General features: G+C 33.4%; 1 protein-coding gene across 1 annotated transcript; it reads right to left on the bottom strand.

Annotated features, from left to right (window-relative positions):
• Nucleotides 1-12,425: 12,425 nt before the first annotated feature.
• LOC149533152 (uncharacterized) lies at nt 12,426-14,180 on the bottom strand. The gene is made up of 3 exons (XM_089805817.1): nt 14,111-14,180; nt 12,714-13,802; nt 12,426-12,608 (listed from the first exon to the last, which is right to left on the bottom strand). Exons 1-2 carry the CDS (start codon nt 14,178-14,180, stop codon nt 12,820-12,822), a joined length of 1,053 nt encoding a protein of 350 aa, XP_089661943.1. The 3' UTR covers nt 12,426-12,608; nt 12,714-12,819.
• Nucleotides 14,181-20,362: the final 6,182 nt, after the last annotated feature.

Raw genomic sequence — 20,362 nt, 5'->3', positions numbered from 1 at the left:
ATTTATAATTGTAAATTAATAAAAATAAAAGAATAATTAAGATATTAAAAATAAAAAAATCTACGTATAATTTTTAATATCAATTTTTTATACTTGAAATTATAAAATCTATATGGTATAATTATTTGTTGTATCTAATTAGTAGTAATAATTAAAATATGAATGAAAATATTTAAAGATATTAAATATTCTATTTTAATTTCTAATTTAGCCAATAGGCTATACGTGGGAACTTTGCTATTGTAAAATTACTTTTTTGGCCAGAAAATTATCAACCTTTGATCGACATAGTGGCTAGTACGTGTCGTTTAAATTTAATAATTATTTATAATTATAAATTAATAAAAATAATATAATTTATAATATAAAAGAATAATTAAATAAGAAAAAATAATACCAAATTATATTGATCAATATAGCTCTACTTTATGCACATGGTAAATTTTTTTTTAAAACTCAAAAAAAGAAGGTTTCAAGAGTAATCAAAGATAGACCTCCCGCGAAATTTATCAGATCCCAACCGCAGAATGATAGAAACCCTAGAGATGAATGGTATCTTCTAGATTCTGCACAACATTCACGGCATCAAAATACCCATGAAGGCTTTCACTATGCATTCAATACCTCAAATATGTTCTTCATTTTAGAAGGTTAAAGATCAGGAACCACTAAGTCTACAATCCCTATCACAATGATCCAAGGCTCCGTAATAGGAAAATGGAAAGGAGAAGGCAAGAGAACAATCACAATCCATGGCAAAGCATATCCAATAGGAGCCAAAGAATTCTTTGAGGTCTCTACACTGAAACCACAAAAAATTCGGTCAAGAATATTCCAATAAGGAGGAAATTAGTTTGAACCAGAATGATCAGTTTAAGTTTGCTCACCCTCTCCATCATTCATTGTCGGCAGGGTGTCTTAGATCTCACCCCACTATTTTCTCTACGATAAGATTAGATAATCAAATTAAGATTTTCAACCTCACTAAATATGCCCAAATTAATCAGAATGAGTTGTTTTACAAGTAGAAAGGGTTTTTAGCAGATGCACCTCTAGGTACACCTCCTCAATTTAAGACCCATTTCAGTAGGTTAGATTTTCATAGTACCCAGTCTCCAGGTGTCCTAGGTAGGTCATATGTTCCCCCTCACTGAAGAATCTTGGGAAAAAATTCCCCTGGTGCATATTTGTCCTCTAGATCTTCACCAGCCTTAGCTCCTCCACTCTACAAGGATAACACCATCATCATTAGTGATCAGGATAGTGAAGATAGATGGTTAGATTGCCAGAGGTTTGGCGTATTTTCCTTTTGTAATAGCCCCAAGTGTGAGTTACTTAACCTCTCCATCTGGCTACCAAATTTTTGCGAGGATCGGGTAAGTATTTCTCACTATTTAGATAGATTACTTTATATACACTGCAATGATGAATTTGTGAAAAAAGACTTTCTCTTTTTCTCTGACTATTTTTTCAAAGGTATACTATTAAATTTCTAGAATGGCTTTTGGAGTCAAGAAGGGATGCTTGATTGTATGATCCCATCATGGTTTATCATACAATCTCTACCCCCTAAACTTAAAGATTAACAATTTTGATCGTATGTATAAGAAAGTGATTACTAACAGAGCCATCTATAATCTTGAGTTTCATAATTATGAAGAAAATATATTAGAAATTATAAGATTAGATGATAATAGGAAAATCATATTTAAATATCTCCAACCTACTTTGGACCTCAATAGTATATTCCTTATGATGAAACGTAGGAAACTGAAGGAACTCCAAATGATATCCTTTATAAAGTCTCCCATACATGCTCAAGAGGATTCATTGTCCCAAATATAACTAATCCAAGTGGAGGGGGTATCTAGAAAAGATAAGAGCAAGAAGGTGTATCCATCAGGGGCTAGAGACAATATCACTTCAGACACAAAGCTGGCCCAAGAGAAAGCTTCAGAAACCATTCAGGAAAATAAGACAAGAGATACTCAAATGAAGGTAAAGGAGAAATACAGTGCATCAGTCAACAAAAAAAGTAGTAATAATATATCAAACATAGGAGTTGGGTAAAAAATGCATATGGATCCAAAATTGTAGCCGTCAAGTGGAAAGAAGAATCCTAAAGATTTGGAAATGGATAATACTAGCAATGTCCATGAAAATATCAACACACAGACAAATGTAACACCCAATAACATGGAAATCATGGATTCTAGGAAATCAAGTATTCAGACTGTAGAATTTAAGCTGACAGAGAACATAGGAAAGCAACATACTAAGAAGCCAATTAGTAGCAAGGATATCAACATAGAAGAATTAGAAAACTCTCTTTTATTTGAAAGGGAGATGAGACGAAAAGAGGAGGACAATATTCTAGAAGAGGATTTCAGATCTCCATAGCATCAGTCAAAAGATACCAGGGAAACAAGGGGCACTCCCCACAAAGAGGTAGTCATTAGGTTATCTAAATTTTGGTAGACACCAGCATCAAAAATTGGCCCTCATTCTCCATTGGTCAACAATTAAAAGGATAAAAGTAATGATCTAAATAGAGCAGAGAGACAGTTGACGCAAGAGTTCCATGATTTTTTGCATAGGGATCTGATTTGGGATGAAGATCTGGAAAGGAGAAGTCTAACAAAGACTGAAGAAGACAATCTAGATTCTTTAACCAAAGAATTAATACAAATTTTTAGCTTTGAAAATATAGACAGGAGTATAGCTGTTTAGAAAGAGAATCTTATTTAGAGGATCCTAAAATTAGGAGGAGAAAATTACACATATGAAGACTTAAGAAGGGATCTGACAAATATAGAAAGTGATGACAAAGTTAGGAAAGCTTCATAGATAAGGACAAATATACTATGCACTGAGCAAAGTGAGGCCCATAAAGGAAATGACACCAAGAAATTACCATGTTTAGAAGATAATATCTCAAATAATAAGCCAGATATATTGAAGCAAATTTTACAAGAATTGGAAAGTGAAGACAATGAAGGGAAAGGTGAGAGAAAATTGCATGTTGTTCTAGATGCGCAAAAAAACATATAACAAATAGGTATCTAGATGAATCAAGAAGGATAAAATTCTCCAAAGTGTGGGAAAGAAAAAGCTAAAAGAGGAAGAAAATCTCTCAAAGAGCTCAGAGAAGGAGATGGTCAAGACAGAGAACAACAAAAGATTGATCAAGTATTTAACAATGGGAAGGGGAAGTGCCTTCCCAAGGAGACATGAAGATTACAATGTGGAACACTAGGGGTTTAAACGCCCCTAGCAGAAAAATATTACTAAAATAAAACCTAAAACAATTTGAATCTGAAATTATTTTATTACAGGAAATGAAACTAAATAAGATAGAAGGAATTAAATTAGGTAAAAAGTTAGCTGACTGGAGTATCACTTTGCAAGAAGCTTTAGGTGCATCTGGTGGTTTAGGATTCATTTGGAATCCAAGGAAAGTAACCTTAGACATCTTAAATGTTAACAACAATTGGATTAGCGGGACAATCAAAAGCCTAAAATCCAATCTCAAGTTTATTCTTGTAAATGTTTATGGTCCCACAAATAATTAAGAGAAAAAAATTCACTTGGGAAGAAATCAACATATTTATGAATGATCATAAGAATAGTCTGATCTTAAGAGGTGGAAACTTCAATACGATTCTAAACCTAAATGAAAAAGTAGGGGGAACTCAACAGATCTCTCAAGCTTCTAAAGAATTTTTAAAATGGTGTGATTTTCATAACCTAATTGATATCCCACTTAATAATGGGAATTTTACTTGGAACAATAAAAGGAAGGATTTTGCTTATATAGTTGAAAAATTAGATAGGTTTTTCATTAAAAGAGATTTGGACAAAAATAACTTGAATATTCAATCATCTATTTTGCCGATTGTTGGTTCTGACCACTTCCCTGTTAGGATTAAATTTTCTAAGCTATATAAACCCTTTAAGGAACCCATGTAAATGTGAAAAAATGTGGTTTTCAAATCCTAGTTTTCTAGAAAATATCAAAGAATGGCAGTTTCAAGGTAATTTTGAAGGATCTAGGATGTTTATCTTTGTATCAAAAATTAAAATGCTCAAGGAAAATATTCTTAGATGGAACAAAAACATTTCAACAATATTTTTAAAGAAAAATTGGATATCGAAGAAAGATAAAAGAAATTAAATCTAGAATTAATTAAGAAAGGTATGAATAATGATAGCTATTTTTTATAAACAAAATTACTCGCTGAACAAGAGGATATATTATCCAAAGAAGAAATATTCTAGAGGTAAAATTCATGAGAAAGGTGGCTAGATGAGGGAGATCGAAATACGAAATTCTTTTGCAATTCTACCCTTTATAACAGAGCTAAGAGTAAAATATCTAGAATTAAAAACCATTTGGGTATTCCAACTGAAAATCGAAAAGAAATTTTGAAGATTTTTGTGGATCATTTCCAAAAACTATTAAATAATTTTGAGGGGTCAAACAGAGAAGCTCAAACCAATTTGCTAAAAGTGATCCCCAAAATATTCTCAGCTTAAGATAATAAAGCACTGAATAAACTTATCACTTTGGAAGAAGTTAGATTGGTGGTATTCAATATGAACCCTGATAAATCACCAGGCTCAGATGGATTTCAAGTCTTTTTTTACCAAAAATTTTGGGACATTATTAGCCTTGCTTTGTGGAAAGCCATTGAAGCTTCAAGAAACGATGGGTCATTGTGAAATCAATTACTCCTTTCCTACTCTGATCCCTAAAAAGGTGGAGCTTGAGGGCCCAAGTGACTATAGACCCATCACATTATGTAATACTATCTATAAAATCTTATCCAAGATTTTAGCTAACAGATTAACATTTATCCTTCCAAAGATTATATCTAAGGAACAAACAAGCTTCGTACCTGGTAGATCCATTCTGGATGACATTCTCATTATCCAAGAAACTATTCATTCAGCCTATAAGAGCAAAGAGTCAAGCATGTTCATGAAGCTAGAAATCCAAAAAGCTTATGATATGGTTGCGCAATTCCTTTGCAAAACATTAGAAGCTTTTGGTTTCTCTCGCCAGTGGATCAATCTCATTTTTAAGAGCATTTCCTCATCAAAAATTTTAGTTCTTATCAATGGGACTCCCAAGGGATTTTTCAAAACTTTTAGAGACATTAGACAAGGAGATCCTCTATCTCTATCTCTTTATATTATTATGGCTGAAGCCTTTGGGAGATCCCTTGCTAGGGCTTACAATAACTAGGAGATTAAAGGTATTCCTAACATTACTCACCAACAATATGCAGATGATACTATTCTACCAGGCAAAAGAACAGTCAAAGAGGCGCTAGTTTTAAGATCCATTATAAAGCAATACATGGATGCATCTAGTCAAAAAGTGAATGATTTGAAATTTGAGATTTATTTTATTAATATGGAACCAAAGTTGGAAAAACAGATCTATCAGATTATGGGATATAAAAAAAGGTTCATTTCCATGCAGGTACCTCGGCATCGAGTTAGAGAAAGGTAGGAAGTCCAATAAGGTATGGAATAGTACTCTGGAGAAATTGGAAGCTAGGATTGGTAGCTGGAAAGATAAGTGGCTCTCAAAAGTTGGAAAGAGCATCAAGATTAGCTCAGTTTTATCGGCTATCTTGACTTACCCACTATCATGCCTCCTGACTTACCCACTATCGTGCCTCCCATTGAACAAGCATCTTCATCATAAGTTTGATGCAAAGCTCAAAAAATTTCTTTGGAATGACAGTGAGGAATCCAAAAAACTAGCTCTTATAAAATGGAAAAATATATGCAAACCCAAGGATTTTGGAGGATTAGGAATTAAGAATTTACACTAGGTATGGTACCTTTTTGTGGAAAGAGAGCATAAATGGGCCAAGATTATGTATAATAAGTACCTTAATGCAGATGACCCTTTATCAATTTTCAGAATGAAAACCCTTCCTAAAGGGTCGAAGAGCGGGAACTTTATGGTTAAGTGTCACCATCTCATCAACAAATATCTAACTTGAGATGTGAGGCTCTATTTTGGGAAGATTCTTGGGATGGGCATCCCTCGACATATAGTAGTAAAATCCTAGGGGACCTAAAAGGAAAATTAGTCAATCTTTGGGGTAATAAGGTTAGTGACTATAAATCAAAGATCTCGACAGAGGGAATCTCTAGATGGATATAGAAACCTTTGAAGGACATTGAAGAGGATACAACTACAATAAAGGCATACGAAATGATCATATAAGATTGGAAAGTTAAGTATCTAGAGAGGAATAACAAGCTCATTTGGGCGACATCGAATGATGGTAAGTATAGTGTGAAAAATGGATACAAAGCTTTGTCGCATTTACAAAGATGGGATGTAGTGGAGATTCCCCTTAAACTCTGTTGGGATCCTGCTTGCCTGCCGAAGGCAGGTTTCTTCTTATGGTTGGCATTTCAAAATAGGATTCTGACAGTAGACAGATTCCAGAAATTAGGTTTCAAAGGTCTGCCAAGATGTGTGTTATGCAAGAAAAATAGTGAGGATACTGATCATATCCTATACAGCTACCCTTACTCCCAATTTTGTTGGGATTAGCTCAGACATATGTTAGGTTAGTTGCCCCTGTTGCCTAAATCATTAATTGATCTTCTCAAAGGTTGGCACTCCAACCTGTGCAATGGCATCTATAGTAAACTATGAAATATTTTCCCTTCCATCCTTGTGTGGGAAATTCGCAAAGAACAAAATAGAAGAATTTTTTCTGAAAAAGAGATGAAGTCAAAAGAGTTAGTCAAAAAAATAGAAGCTAGCATAGTCAAAACAGTTAATTCTCATCTCAGGAATTCCAAGAAAGAAGAAGGTTCATTTTCTAATTGGGATGGTTATATTAAAAAGAAATGGCTAAACTTGATTAATCCTCCACTTGTCTATTTTAAGAAGAGCAAGGAGGCAAGGAAAAGGTGTAAATGGACACCCCCTCCGAAGGGCTGGGAAAAGCTTAACTTTGATGGGGCAGCAAGAGGCAACCCAGGGACAATAGGTATTGGTTGCATCATTAACAATGATACATGTAAATGGATTGATAAGAAAGCCAAGTATATTAATCCTACTTCCAATAATCTAGCAAAGCTCAAAGCTCTAGAAGAAGGTTTGCAGCTATGCCAAAAGTTATGATTATAAAAAATAATTATTGAAGGTGATTCTCATATTGTCTTAAATGTGATAAGGAAGAGAGCAACTCCCTACTGGGTCCTTAATTCTAAGTTAGAAGAAGTCCTTGGGCTGTTGGATTAGTTTGCAAAAATTTGGATCTGTCACATCTTTCGGGAAGGTAACCAAAAGGCAAACCTTTTGGCAAATAAAGGAGTGGATGGTAATAGCTCCTTGGTATATAGAGATGAGTTATGAATGTCTCTAGTCATAGTCTAAGGTTCAAGTTTCCCTTAAACATGGGGTGGACCATTTAAATATTTCGTAGATTTAATATAAGATAGTGAGTCTGTGTAGTTCCTATCTAAGGTTAGTAGTCATATAGGGGAAAGAGCAACTTATAATATTTTTATATTATAAGTCCCCTTGATGTATAGCAGCTAGGCCAATGGGTATACATCTTCATTTAACATAATTGTGGGACTCCTTTATTCGTTATCTATTTTAAAGTTCTAGTTATTATGGTAAGCTCTTTAATTAGGCCCATTCCATTTCTCGATATAAAGCCAAGCCTTTTTAATCACTCCTTTTAATCATGTTTTCTTGTCCCTAATCTGGGATCTCTCTTCATTATGACAAATTCTAGGTGACGTCAAGTAACTAAGACAAGTGGGTAGAGTCTTCACAAAGTTTATATGCTACCCTTTGTGGGTGATTCACTCTGCCTTTTTCACTCTGCATGGAATATTATAAACATGGACACGTTTATCTACATTTTTCATTCTTCAGAGGTCTGCACAATGGGCTTTTGTGGCAACATAAAGCTAGAAAGGTGGAATCAGGTGCTCAGGCCAGTCGACATGATGACTCGTATCATGGTTAGTAGGGCTATAAGTGAGGGCTTCTTCAATTATGACTTCACATGGAGGGCAAACAGTGACATCATAGGTATTTTTATTGGGTGTATGGCTAGAGTCGAGATAAACAAATGGGACATGGTGAGACTCTATTTGAATATTTTTTATTCCACCTAGTGTCAAGGACTAGTTGAAGCTATCATGAGTTTGGATGAGAAATTTAGAGTGCCCCTACTTGAGATTTACATGGATCACCCTCTGGGGAGCTTAGACGTGGCAATTGTTCCTAGGCGGCCTGCATTGGTAATCAGCGATATGGTTGCCTTCAATAAGGTATGGCCAAAAATGGAATCTTGTTTTCAATTCCTCCTTAGATGGAGAAAGATTAAGGTGGATAATGGATATGAATGGCTCAGCAATTACCTCAGCCGGTTTAATGCTTATATCCATCCTGGGGTTGGATTTGGTAACCTAGACACATTGGACTTCTGCACACCCAATATTAAGAAGTCTAGTAGGGAAAGGTTCTCCGTCGAATTCCCTCCCCACTATTAGTCAGAGACCCCTAATGAAATTGCAGAAGCCATTATGGTCTTTTGGAAGAAGTAAAGTGAGCTAGTTTTATTGTCAAACATCTCCAATTTCTTCAAGTAATGTTGTTTGCCCTATTCTGAGATGTAGGATGGGTCGTGGTTTTTGTTTCCCTCTTGGGTCAAGAGTTTGGTTTGTCCTTGCTCTAATCTTTAGTTCTATAATTCCAAAAGCTTTAGTAACAATTGTTCATAAGTACTATAAGTTTAAGCTTACTATATGCTAGCCCTTAATAGGGATTTTGTCTCAGTTTTAAAGGTTCTGTAGTTTTTATTCTGTAATGAATACAAAGGGAGGTTAGATTAGTTCCTGTTTTTTATAAAGATGCTTGTCCACATATGTATAACTACACTCATTAAATATATGTTTATAATAGTGGATAGTGGTTATACTTTCAGCTTGGCTACTTTGACTCATGGTTTTATTGCTCTTTTTAGAAATGTTTATCATGATCATCATTCGACTTATGTTTCTTTCTGAGCATAGTATCGAAGATTAGTTATCTTTGATTGAGTGGAGTAGCATTGATAAATTTAGAAATAGCATCCTATTCCTTAATCGAGCAATTTTATTATTGGTTTCTAAGATCATATTAAAGCACTAGTAATTACAGTTAGGTTATGTTCTACACTAGAAAGAGGTTTGACATGAAATCTGAACCGAATGGTTGACTTGACATTTTCCTTCTTCGTTTCTATGGATGATGGTTTATCTTCTTGAACTTAGTTAATCAAATCTTAAAATATCAAGAGATAGTAATTTGGGTAATCAATTTATGTTTACAGCTTATGTTTTTCTCATCCGGATTAATTTGTATCTCAACATGCTCTGTTTGGTCTTCTCGACCTTTTATCTCAGTCTCTAGCTTGAGGTTCATTTTATGTTTGCATGGTAGCTTTGTAGGAAGAGATCAATATATTCTGCAACAGAGTAAAGTTGTGATTTATCCTTCGTGTTTGGATAGCAGAGGAATTTCAGTATATTAAGAGGACAATTAAGGAACATCTCTATATACTAGATGGGTTTTAAAGAAAATATTGGTTTCAATAAGAGTTTTAAAGTGTTGGACTAGTCAAACAAGGGTAGTTAATTTTCTATAGTGGAAGATATTACCTATTAATGATTTGATGACGTTCTTTATGGATTCATTAATTAGAGAATGGTAAGTTATTTAATACTTAACAAGGTGAATGGTATTGATTAAATTATGGCAGGATGAAGTAACTAAAAGTATAGTAGAATAGGTGCAGTCTTTGTTCATCCTAGGTTATCTGTTTTTCCATTGTTGATCAGGAAGTTAATTCAAGACTATCACTCACCATTCTGTTTGTCAAGATAGTAAGGTAGTGGTGTTTTTAGCTTTTAGCAATGGATGGGAGCATAAAACAATGGCTGGTGGGTTCCTCTGGCAACAAGTTTCAGTTTGGTACAAAAGTCAACAGATCACTTGCATTCATTGGACTATGATCCACGATATTGTAACAATAAAAAATTTGTATTAATTCAACTGGGGTATGCCCCTTTTATGTTGTAATAATAAAGGACTATGGTCCCGGGCTAGACTAGAGGTTTTCTTCTCCATTCTTTCCTACCAATGCCCATTTGAATGGAGATACTCTGATGTATGTTATTTATTTTTAATTAATATAATCAAGGCCTCGGTCGTTTACCAATAAAAAAAAGAAGAATAATTAATATATAAAAATAAAAAAATCTTTGTATGATTTGTAATACCAAATTTTTATACTTATATTATAAAATATATATGGTCTAATTATTTGTTATATCTAATTAGTAGTAATAACTATAATATGAATGAAAATCTTCAAAGATATAAAAGTATCCTATTTTAATTTCTAATTCAATGGATAGTTTAGCCAATAAGCTATATGTGGGAACTTTGCACCTGTAAAATTACTTTTTTGGCTAGAAAATTGGCAGTCTTTGACCAGAAAATTGTCATCCCTTGCTATTAATTATTTTCCAACCAGTTTTATCTCACTCCAACTTTAACTCTTATTTTTTTCCTATTTATTTAATTTAATTAGCTATTATCTATACAATTAATTTTTTTTTTCTTATTTATTTATTCATCTCAATTTTTAACTCGTTAACCTTTATTTTTTCTATTTATTTAAAAAATTTATTAGTTATTATCTCCACTTTTAACTCATGCTTTTCCTTCTGTTTATTTAATTTTGAATTTTAAAATTGATTGAAGTTTTAGTTTTTAAATTATTTTAATTAATTTAGCGAATAGAATATTTGTGGGAGGAGTTCCTATTTTTTTACTATATTTTTTATATTTCTCATATTAATTTTTTTTTAAATAATTATTTTATTCATATATTTAAACCTATTAATAAACTTTAAATTAGTTTTGTTTTTAGTTTTAATAATTATTCTCTAAAGTTTTAGTTTTTAATTAATTTTTATATTAGTTTAGTTTTTCAATTTAAATATTGATTTTGAGTTTAGCGAATAGAATTATCGATTAGAATATTTGTATGATTGAAGTTTTAGGTTTTAATTTGTTTTAATTTATTTTTAAATTAGTATAGTTTTTTTTATTTTTAGTTTAGCCAATATGATATTTGTGGGAGTTGCTATTTTTAATATTTCTTATATTAATTTTTCACAATAGTTTTTTTTACAGAGATTATTTTTAAATGATTAGTTTTTTCATATATTTAATTTGGTAGATTTTAAATTAGTTTAGTTTATAAATTTTATAAATGATTTTCTTCATATATTTAAGCTAATAAACTTCAAATTAATAAGTAGGAGATATTTTTCTACTACAAGTTAAATTGTGATATTGTTATTAGGGTTTAACAATGTAGTTTTTGAGTCAAACTCATTGACTTATGTTTAACGAGTAGTGATTTATAAGAATCCATCTCTAACGATAATAAATAGAACATTTAGCAATCATTAGATCTAGGTGATGCTAAGAGAGGTGAAGCACCGAGGCTACCCTTAGTTTAGTTTTTAGTTTTAGTTTTTGTTTCATATTATTTCCTTATTAGCTTTTCATAATAGATTTTTATGGGAATATTTTTTAGATGATAATTTATTAGTATATAATAAATTAATTAAATAAATATTATTTATTTGATTTATTACAAAATTAAAATTTATTTTACTTAAAGTAAACACCTAACAAGCACAAAAGCTTGCAATTGCTAGTTTTTAATTTTGTTATATTCAAAACAAGAATGTGAACTTACTTTCATTAGGCTCATGTCTTTTATAATAAAATTATTAAAGCATTCAGTTATTGTTTATATAAAATTAGATCACAAAATATTATGATTAGCACCGAAAATACGTTTAACAGATATTTTGGCCAAAAGAAATGCCAAAGAAAGTGGAAGATGGAAGCCCCAAAAAAGGGGGTCTTATAACACAAATTGATTTCAACCAATGAAGTTTCAAATAAATAGTGTGTTTATTGAAAAATAAATAAAAATAGAGATTGAAACTTTACAAAAACAATAACTATTTTCAAAATAAAAAATTAAGTGATATGATTAGTGACAATTAATTGAATCATTGGTACTAGTGAATAGAATAATATTACAATAATATTATTATTACATATTCCAATTCTATTAAATCATGCCTACATCTATATAATCAATTTTTATCCATTTTTCTCGATTGCAAATTATTATTTTTTATTTAATAAAAAATTATATTCAAATTAAATAAAAATTAAAAACACAGTCAACAAGCAATACGTATAAAAATTGCTTAAAGCTACCGAGTTAACAAAAATAAAAACCACTAGTTTTGAATTCAACCAGTAAAAGCAGAGGAAGAAAGAACGACGCATCTTCAACCAATGGAAGCGATGTTATTTGTATCGTTACAGGCTTCAAAGAAATCCTAATTTATTATATACAACACAGCAATGGAAAACTAAACAAACATTTCTTCCACAGCAAAGTTTCCATCACAGGGAACGCCTGAAACAACAAGTCCGCCCGAAACAAAAGCAATCCCGTTAATGCACAACTCTGCAAGTTCATGACAACCAGAAATTAAACCGACTGCCTGAAAAAATATGCAAAACCGAGCGAAATCTACGAACAAATCTGCCCTGTTTGAGGCAAAATGGCAACCTGGGGAAGAACAGAGAAAAACCCACATAAATTCTCCAAGCCCCCGGTCACATGGCGAAGGTCATTGCCCGCTGAAAACTCTGATTTTTTTTTTAACAGAGCGCCATTACCAGACATTAATGGCAGAAACTCCTTTCCCATCACTTTTACCACTCCCCGGCTCTTCCTCTACAAACAAATCCCCAAATTTATAGTCATATCGAGCCGACGAATACCGCTTAACTTTCCCCAGCGACGGAAAATCTTCACTGCGGAGCCCCTCCTTCTCAAGCCCTGTTTTATAATCTGCTACTTCTTCAGCCCCTGTTTTATTATCACGATTCTCCTTCCCATGGCGCTTACCAAACATGAAATTCTTCACCCTGGAAAATCTATTGCTACTGCTACTTTTAGTTTTATACGTATTCTTCGCTGCTTTATCTGATTTGGATGCTTTGTCTGCTTTGGCTTCTTTGACCCACTGGGGCTTCATTTTAATCTGGCCAATACAGCTCACTTTAGGCGAAGTGGGCTCCCGGGATTCGAACCCGGGACCTTTCTGCCCGAGCACAGAGGCCGAATTAACCCTTCTGCAGAAGCGCACTTTGGGAGAATAGTCGTGAATTCTGTTGGAATCCATGGCGGGACTGAAGGGCGGTGCCATTGGCAGCACCGCCACCGAGGTTCGAGTCGCATGGAACGATTTTGACGCTCTGTGTCCTCCTCTGTTGCTCGCCATTCTCTTCTGCAAAAAATCCCCAAATGCTTCCAACTCTACGTTCCTCCTCTTCTCCTCGTTTATATCGTTTTCCCCCCACTTCCCACCGATTTTTTTAGTCTGCATATGACAAAAGTGCGTTCTTGATGGGCGATCGTCATCATCACATGTTTCCAACGTGGAGATGGGAATGCGGGAATTTATGGCCGAGTTCTTCCAGTTGGCGCGGCTGCGGGCTGATTTTTTTCTTGCTGAGGTGGTTGGCGAGAATTGGATCGTGTGGAAAATGGTACTGTTTTTTTCAACTTTTGGTGGCGGATCGTTCACACGTAGATTGAAATGGTGGATTTGATTTGTATGAGGATTTGTCTTGTCAGGTTTTTGTTTGACCTCTGCGGTTGGATTCAGATTAGTCGTTCTTATGGGGCGTATATTTGATGGCAAAGTTCAGTTTTTCAAAGGCTTTAGTCCACATGCATTAATGGTGATATCATGGCTGTTTTCACTACATTTATGGTGATATCATTGCTTCAAGATAATAGGTTTTGACTACATTTATGGCAGTATCATGGCTTCAATAAAATAAGTTTAAATTAGGGGAGACTACTTAGTAGCCACCTAGGCTGATTTCGGGTACTTACAATTCTTTATCGATTTTTTCTGTGAACTTCTATAGGGGAGTGAAGAGCTTAAAGCTAACCTTTCGGCTTTTCTGCATTTACGAGCTCTCTATAGAACTTGTAGAGGGCAAGGTCATCTAAAAATGTCATTTTAAAACGTTTGCTCGAACCCTGTTATGTTCACCCCCCAATAGTTGTTCACAAAAAAAATAGTACTTTTTGCACGAATGGACCAATCAACAACCAAGAAAGCTAAAAAATGATCAATTATTAGTACATGTGTGATCAATTATTAGTACATGTGCTATCATATTTTGGGGGCCTTTTATGAGTGATAATTGGGGGGGATCTATAATGGTAGACGTAGCGGTCATTGGAACATGGGCGATTACTAGGTAGTCTCCCCTAAATATCTTGGTGGCATATTTGATTAAAGATTTTGGGTTTGTTTCATGCAAGTCTAAGATCATTTCTCTTTACTTCGTATTGTTTGGTTGGAGGCTTGTTAGGGTCTACCTTATAGCTTTGATTAGTTTATTTTTCAAGGATTATCTTGTGAGCACCCTTTTAAGGTGTGAGCTACAAGCATTGGGCTCCTACTATTCCATTTAGCTCCTCAAATCATTTCTCCTTATCTCAATTGCCAGGTTGTAGCCTTGTTTGAGTCTAGTCTACATTCCAAAGGGTTAATGCGGAGGGTTCACCATGTCTTGAGCAATCAAATCTGTCTAAGGTGTAAGCTCCATGTCGTGGGATTGTCCGTACCGATTCCCCCTTGTTCTATGTTGGTCCTAAGGTCACTTCTCTATGCTTTGGTTCATCCGGTTGTATGCTTATTCAGGCTTGGTCTACCATCCAAAGGGTTTATGGGTGGCCTCGCCTTATCTTGACTAGTGAGGACCCTTATGAGGTGTGAGCTTTAAGTCATTCGGACACCCCTACCGACTCCTCCTTGTGTAATTAAATATAAAATTTAAGCATATTATATTGAACTTTAATTTATCAAATTTAAATTGGGCTATTAAGAAGTTGAATAAATTGTATTTGAAGGACAATCTTTGAATTATTGTGTTAAGAAAATAAAAAATATTTTAAATGCTATATTGATTTTAAAAGTAATGAAGAGAATAATCTTTGACTTTGTTTGGTAGGAATTTAAGAAGATATTACATCAAGATATGAATTGTTGAGAATGGCGACTTTGGAATCATTCTAAATCTGATGTTGTAAATAATTAAAACAAAACAATCATTCACATATGTGCTCATCTTATCAGCAAATCTAATTATATCATGAGATGTTGAAATATATCTACCATCCTTACAACTACATATGCATCCAAAAAGAAAATCTAGTCAAATAAAAGTAGTCATGAATTTATGACTAAGTAACAAAAAGTCATGACTTGTAATCAATAAGCATGTTATAAAGTCCACTTGATCTTGTTTTTTTAAAATTGAAGGGATCATTATGATGATTATTAGATCCTCAACGATATCTTTATTTTAAAATTATTTATAAAATTATCTACTCATAAGGATAGATAATTTATATCATGGAAGTTAAAAAGTTGTTTTAGACACCACACTACAAAAAACTTGAGCTTGGTACCACCAATAATTGGAAGAGGAAAGAGTTGATTTGACAACTTTACTTTTTCTCATTGCTAAATGTTGAATCTAGCTATCAACAAATAAAAACATTAATATTAATTTATCTATCCTAGGTAGAGGAGCAATATTTTGGCTACAAACAATTGAGAGATTTTTTTTTTTTTTTTTTTTTTCCTACCATATGAACAATTTAGAGAAACACATGAAAATTAAGAGGTGTAAATATTTGTATCATGTCTTTATACATATCTAACTATAAAAAAAAAAAAAACAAAATTTGAAGGAATTTAGTTGAATTTAAGAATGATTATTAATATTGTATTTAAAAGTGCAATCATCACTTTACCTTGTATGTATACATGTATATTGTTAGAATGTTTAGAATAACTAGCGGGGGGGGAGCGGGGTGGTTGGTTGAATCAGTTACTCAAGGTCTATATGTACCACTTGAACTATTAAATATTAAACACATCAATGTTTAGTTGATCTTGCTTAACTTGATGTTGTTCAGTTTGTACTATAAAATTGTCATAAACTTAACTTAACTTCCATTGTCTAATAAAAAAACACCATCACATGTAAAACATTCATAAGACATTCATCATAGTTTGACACTAGGATTTTATGTGGAAACCCAATTTGGAAAAAATGACTAGCAACATGTCATTCTTTTTCACTCTTTTGAAGTGAGCTTTGTTAGGAGCCAACCTTGTTAAAGGTTTACAATACACACTGTTAAATGTGACTTGGTTAGAGGATTTAATCACCCTATTAGGAGTGGCTTTGTGAGAGGACTTTGATCATTCCATTTAGAATGTCACCTAGTTAATGGATTTACACAGACTGTTAAGTCTTCCAATGACTGTTAGGTCAACCTCTGTTGAAAGGATCTCAATGCAAACTATTTACAATGATAAGAAAAAAAATAGTAGGTTTTGATCTGTGTGATTACAACTTACTTTTGCTGGTTTAGATCTTTGTTCAGTCCTTATGTTGGTTCACTAATAAGCCTTTCATTATCATCTTTGATCTTGATCTTCTTGGATACCCTTCAAGCAACTAGCCTACTCTTCTCATCGACACTTAAGCCTTCTGCTCAAAATCACTTATCAATAACAACATCATATTTGCAAGCTTTCTCCTTTAGCTTCGCATTCACACTCTCATGTGCTTCTGATCAACCTTGCTCTGTATGTGAACTCACTCATACACACTAGCTAGGCGTGGTTAGGCTTGACTGGACACATCACCAAAAATATGGTTCAATGTCCCTTTAAATAGGCAATTTATGCTTTGCCATTTTCTACGTACACCGTAGATCATAGGGTTTACAATCCAATTTAACTTGATTCAATGTATTTGTACAACTTCTTGATCATCCTCTGGGAACTTCTCTAGAATCCTTTTGTTAGGTATTTACCTAATCACCATCTTGAATTTAATGATCCAACTAATCTTCAACACATTATACATCTCCCTAGAAATCAACCGAGTCAGCTTGATCTTACGATTCCTTTGAATTTGATCTTTTACTGTAACTCAGTAATCATTGAATTTTGACGTTTGGTCAACATTGAAATACTTGATCATTGTTTAAGCTTTTTGGCTCGGCATCAACTAACTTGCTTGGTCGATGCTAATTCTTGGTCAACACTAAATTTGATCAGCACTAACTGTAGCTCGATTGACACTAGCATTACTCAACACTCCTTAGTAATTTACTCTTTTGCTTGGCTTATCTTTCTTGACATAAATAATTACTTTGTTTTATTAAATTATATCTAATCAAATATCCATTGTAACTTCCTTTTCATAACTTCAACCTTTCATCTAGGTGATATAGTTATAATTCTCAAATCCTCTTCATCAATCAAATAGATATGACATTTCCATTAGGTAGCAATATGTCTCATCCATAGATTTGACATTGTAAGAATTTTCCTTAGGGCAAAATTCACCCAAGATCAAGGAACTAAAGCACAAGCACAACAGTAGACTAAAAAGAGTATGATCAGAATATCGATATGTATTCAATTCAATGTTCTGTTATGTTCAAGTACACTAGGAGTGCATGTATATAAAGGCCTCTGGAATGCTTCTAAAATGCCTAGGAGTTAACACACTGATAAGTCTTACAACCAAGCACATGTCCACCAAGATTGGATTATCCTCCATTAAGCACAAGAGTAAGTGCGATGATTAGAGGATAAGCCTACAAAGGTGTAGCATGTAAAATCATGTTGTAGACACCATATGTTTAATTAAGAGTGCAAATAATTGTGTTCTCTACATGAGAACTCAGTTAATTATGCAAACTCTAGTGTTGTAGACACCATGTGCTGAATTAGAGTTGCTTACTTTTGTGTTGTCAACATGACAACTCATAAATGTACACAAACTCCTAAGTGTCTCACCTAAGAAATAATAAAATAATGCATTGACCTAAGTAAACTTAAGTAAAGTATAAATAGTAAATACTTATTTACACCAACAAACATTAATGACAAAATGACAATTTTTCCAATTGTAAGTTTCCAACAATCTCCCTCTTTTGCATTGATGGCAACATCTCAAATATCCAAAGTAATAGTAATAACTTAGTTACCGTACAATCCAAAAGATTTCACTTCCATGAGTGACCACTATCCTTAGTTTGATTATAATTCTCATCCATTCAAACTGTCAAACTCCCTCTATTAGTTTTCTCTCTTTCATGATTCTCTCCCTCTGAGGTATATCTTTCTGCTCTTAGCAATACTTCTTAGTCTTTTCTCCTTTTAGTAATCTCTCCCTCTTTGACAAAAATGCCAAAGACGTGTAGCTAGAATAGGTGCAACATTTGTTAGAGTTATTCTAGAAATTTGGGTATCTATGGGGTGTGTCCCAGCTTCCAATTCTTCATACATATGAATTATGTGTATTTTCCATGTTTGGCTAATACTTGTCATTTGATTATGACTAATCTTTGTATGTTGTACAGAAGTATTCTACCTTAGGCATGTCCCAAAGTAGAGTTGAATTGCACCACTATGTAAAATATGTTGTATAGCACATGTGATGCAATGCACCTTGGCTTCTTAAGTAGCCTTGGTTGGGGGAATGACCCCTAATTTACCTCTATTCATGAGTATCTTTGGGTAATGGTTTTGTGAATATGTTAGCATTTTGTTCCTTTGTATTCACATATTCTAGCTTCACTTCTTTGTCTTGAACCAATTCTCTTAGGTAATGATACTTGATAGCAATATGCTTTGTCTTAGTGTGCATCATTGGATTCTTTGAAATGTTAATAACACTTGTGTTATCATAATAGATAACTACTGGATTTGTAATCTCTTCTTTCATGCCTTAAAAAAATTGCTTAATCCACCTTATCTTTGAACAGTTCACTGTAACTGCCACATACTCGGCTTCAACTATTGATAGGGAAATACAATTATGTTTCTTGCTTGTCCATGACACCAACCTCTTTCCTAGAAAGAATGCACCTCCACTAGTGTTGTTCTTGTCATCAATATTTCTTGCCCAATCTAAGTCAGAGAAAACCTTCATTTCAAATCCATCACTTCTCTTATAGTATAATCCATAATCTTTTGTACCTCTCAGATATCTCAGTATCCTTTTGACAACCATCATGTGATTCTCTTTAGGATTTTCTAAAAATCTTGCAACAATCCCAACTACTAATGCAATATCTGGTCTACTGTGAACAACATATTGCAATTTTCCTATCACAGATCTGTATAGGGTCTAGTTTACACCATTAGAATCATCAGTCTTAGATAGGTTATGTCCTGTAGACATAGTTGTGTGCAGTGGTCTTGAATCTTCCATACCAAAAGTCTTCAATATTTTCTTGATGTATTTGGTTTGTGAAATGAAAATGCCAAACTTCATTTGGCACACTTTTAAACCAACAAAGAATTTGATCTCACCATACATAGACATTTCAAATTCTTTTTCCATTTCATCAACAAATGATTTACATAACACTTCTCTTCCTCCAAATATGATATCATCAACAATATCTCAAATAACAATACTTCATTATTCTTTCTATTTTTCATGTATAGATTGTTATTATCAGTTGTTCTCTCAAAATCAATTTTCACTAAATAGTTATGTAAGATTTCATACCATGCTCTTAGTGCTTTCTTTAATCCATAAAGAGCTTTGTTTTACATATCGGGGCGAATGCACCAAGTTGTGGTGCCAAAAAGATGACACACGTCTTTACAAAAAAAATTCCAACACGCTATTGGAAAACCTATTTATGGACTACAACCTACGACCCATTCCATTTTTTGGTTTTCTTTTGCTGATTGCCTTCTCTACCCCCAACAATGCACATGTGTTTTGTAGAAGGCAAAATATTTTCTCACTCTCCTCCTCAAAATGTCTCCTTATTGCTGGAGATCAAGATTGGGTTCATCAAGTATGTTTTCTAGCCTTGTTTTTACGTCGTTTCATATGTTTTAGCATTGGTTTGTATATTTTTTAAATTTTTGCTTCAAGTTTTTTTTTTTTTTAAATGCAATTAGTTTCTTATTAGGAAATGTGAATAATTGACCACCAAATCCCCAACCCGATCAACAAAATCCTCCACAAGATCAAAATGAAAACCCTTCACAAGATCAAAATGAAAACTCTCATGAGGAAGAGCAAGAACCTCCACAATCTCCACCAATTCAATGACCTCCTCCTGGCACCCAAGAAAAT

The sequence above is a fragment of the Cupressus sempervirens genome, chromosome 10 (genome assembly GCF_028749045.1).
Source record: "Cupressus sempervirens isolate cs-2001-9-10 chromosome 10, ASM2874904v1, whole genome shotgun sequence".
Classification (NCBI taxonomy): Eukaryota; Viridiplantae; Streptophyta; class Pinopsida; order Cupressales; family Cupressaceae; genus Cupressus; species Cupressus sempervirens.
Note: the sequence above shows the minus strand (reverse complement) of the source record. Positions and strands in the feature narration are given on the sequence as shown.